The sequence below is a fragment of the Diaphorina citri genome, unplaced genomic scaffold, assembly GCF_000475195.1.
Source record: "Diaphorina citri unplaced genomic scaffold, Diaci psyllid genome assembly version 1.1 scaffold1790, whole genome shotgun sequence".
NCBI classification, from domain to species: Eukaryota; Metazoa; Arthropoda; class Insecta; order Hemiptera; family Psyllidae; genus Diaphorina; species Diaphorina citri.
The window spans coordinates 78124-79902 of NW_007379216.1; the positions used below are offsets into that span (position 1 = coordinate 78124).

Genomic DNA, 1779 nt, shown 5'->3' on the forward strand with positions numbered 1-1779 from the left:
AAAGATCTCAGAAATCAATATTGAATTTCTTAGAATAGTTGCTCTTATCATAATCTAGTTTTTTGATATTTTTGTTGAGTCTGTATAGAACCAAGTTTTTCCTTTTCCCTCTACTAATTAATCACTGAAGTTAAGCCACATTGAGCATGGTAGGTAAAATATTTGGTTCTGAAAATAGTTGTGTTAACGTCCATGTCCATTGGTTTAGGACACTATATGTTGAGTATTATGTGTATTGTAGTTGTATATGATTGTTTAAATATTATACACAAAGTGCCTATTTTGAATAGAAAGATAGTTAAAATTAGAAACAATATAATTGTAATATTTGACAGTAAATGTTCAACAAATGGGTCATTTATTTCTTTTTAGGTACCTACCTGGTGAAAAATGTCTCATTATAAAATATGTATTTTTTTTACAATCAACATTGTTACTATAATTAAAGTAATTTTTTTCAAGTGAATTATGGACAATTTTCACCAGGTACTACTCCTTTTCACAGGCTATAGAAAAATAAAAATACTGGTAAGTTAACAATATAGCTTTTTTCATAATATTGGGAATACATAGTCAACACGAGCTGTAAATGGTACAACATGATAGAGTCCAATCTGCAAGAGTTGTTGCTTAAAACTAAACAGGAACTGCCAATTTCTTTTGATCTCTGATCTTGGTCCTATCTAAAGAGCAAACTAAGTTAGGGCACCAACTTTAGCACAAGTGCAAAGTGGTTATTGGACCATCATTAATTTAGAGACACATCCCCTAAAGAACTTACAACTTCACTTTATTCACTCTCCTCTGGTAAACAAGCACTAGATTTTCCAGAACTAGTACTTGTGCAGTGAAACAGATCAAGTTAATGGAAAATAGATGCTTAATTTTCTACATTTACTGAGGGTTTTTTTATGCAGGGGTTTATTTACATTGCATTGGAAATGACTTGCTGAATGCAAGACAAAAAACAGAAGAGGTATTTACAATATAGGTCAGCCTTCAGTGGATAAGTAATATACAGCGTGAATGTGTTCTTCCATTCACAAAAAATGCTGTAGTATTTGTCAATGGATAGTTATGAAATGGAATTTAGTACCTCCTTGGAAAACTAACAGCTGTGAGTCATCTTGACCCAACTCTGTCTCTTGGAATCAGTCGTAGTTCACATCCATGCTTCATAAACACTGTACCAGCTGTTTGCTGAGGATTAATACCAATTCCATCGTCTGTGATGATCGCTGAAGTCTCTGGTGAGACTTTGAACTCTTCGGCTGCAAATTTCAACACAGCAGTGAATGGTGTAGCATCTGGCACACTCAAAACTTTGAAGGGTAACTTGGGATCTGAGGTGAGGATGATTTTGAATGTGACTTTGTTAGTTGCTGCTGCCGCCATTACTCACCGAGAGATTAAAAGGACTTGTAGATTCACTGAAAAGCACTCTATAAAGAGCAATAATCACTTGCAAGTCTTTAGAACTTGAGATTTAAGAAAAATGTTTCTTTTTTTATCACTTTTGTGATAACATAACTTACTACCTACTTCCACCTTCCACATCAACAATCAACAAATCATTAGTTCATCGTTTCAAATATAGAGGGCATCACCATCCGAGGTTCCCACAACGGATTGGAAAACATCGCAAATGGAGCGTAGTTCCGAGGTTTTCTACAAGGTGCCGCTAGTTGTACCATTTCAGTGGCGGGCCAGAAATGCAACGGGTAGGGGAACCACATTCCTAGTTGTGAAAAATGAGGGGAAATGCTAGATACACGCTAG

The 1779-nt window shown here is 35.2% G+C and overlaps 1 protein-coding gene across 1 annotated transcript; it reads right to left on the reverse strand.

The window, feature by feature from the left end:
• Positions 1 to 319: 319 nt before the first annotated feature.
• On the reverse strand, positions 320 to 1568 carry LOC103517266 (ubiquitin-fold modifier 1). The gene has a single exon (XM_008482288.3). It carries the CDS (start codon positions 1393 to 1395, stop codon positions 1123 to 1125), a length of 273 nt encoding a protein of 90 aa, XP_008480510.1. The 5' UTR covers positions 1396 to 1568; the 3' UTR covers positions 320 to 1122.
• Positions 1569 to 1779: the final 211 nt, after the last annotated feature.

Coding starts and splice junctions, on each gene's coding strand:
- LOC103517266 (XM_008482288.3), bottom strand. CDS start 1,395: ATGGCGGCAGCAGCAACTAACAAAGTCACATTCAAAATCATCCTCACC.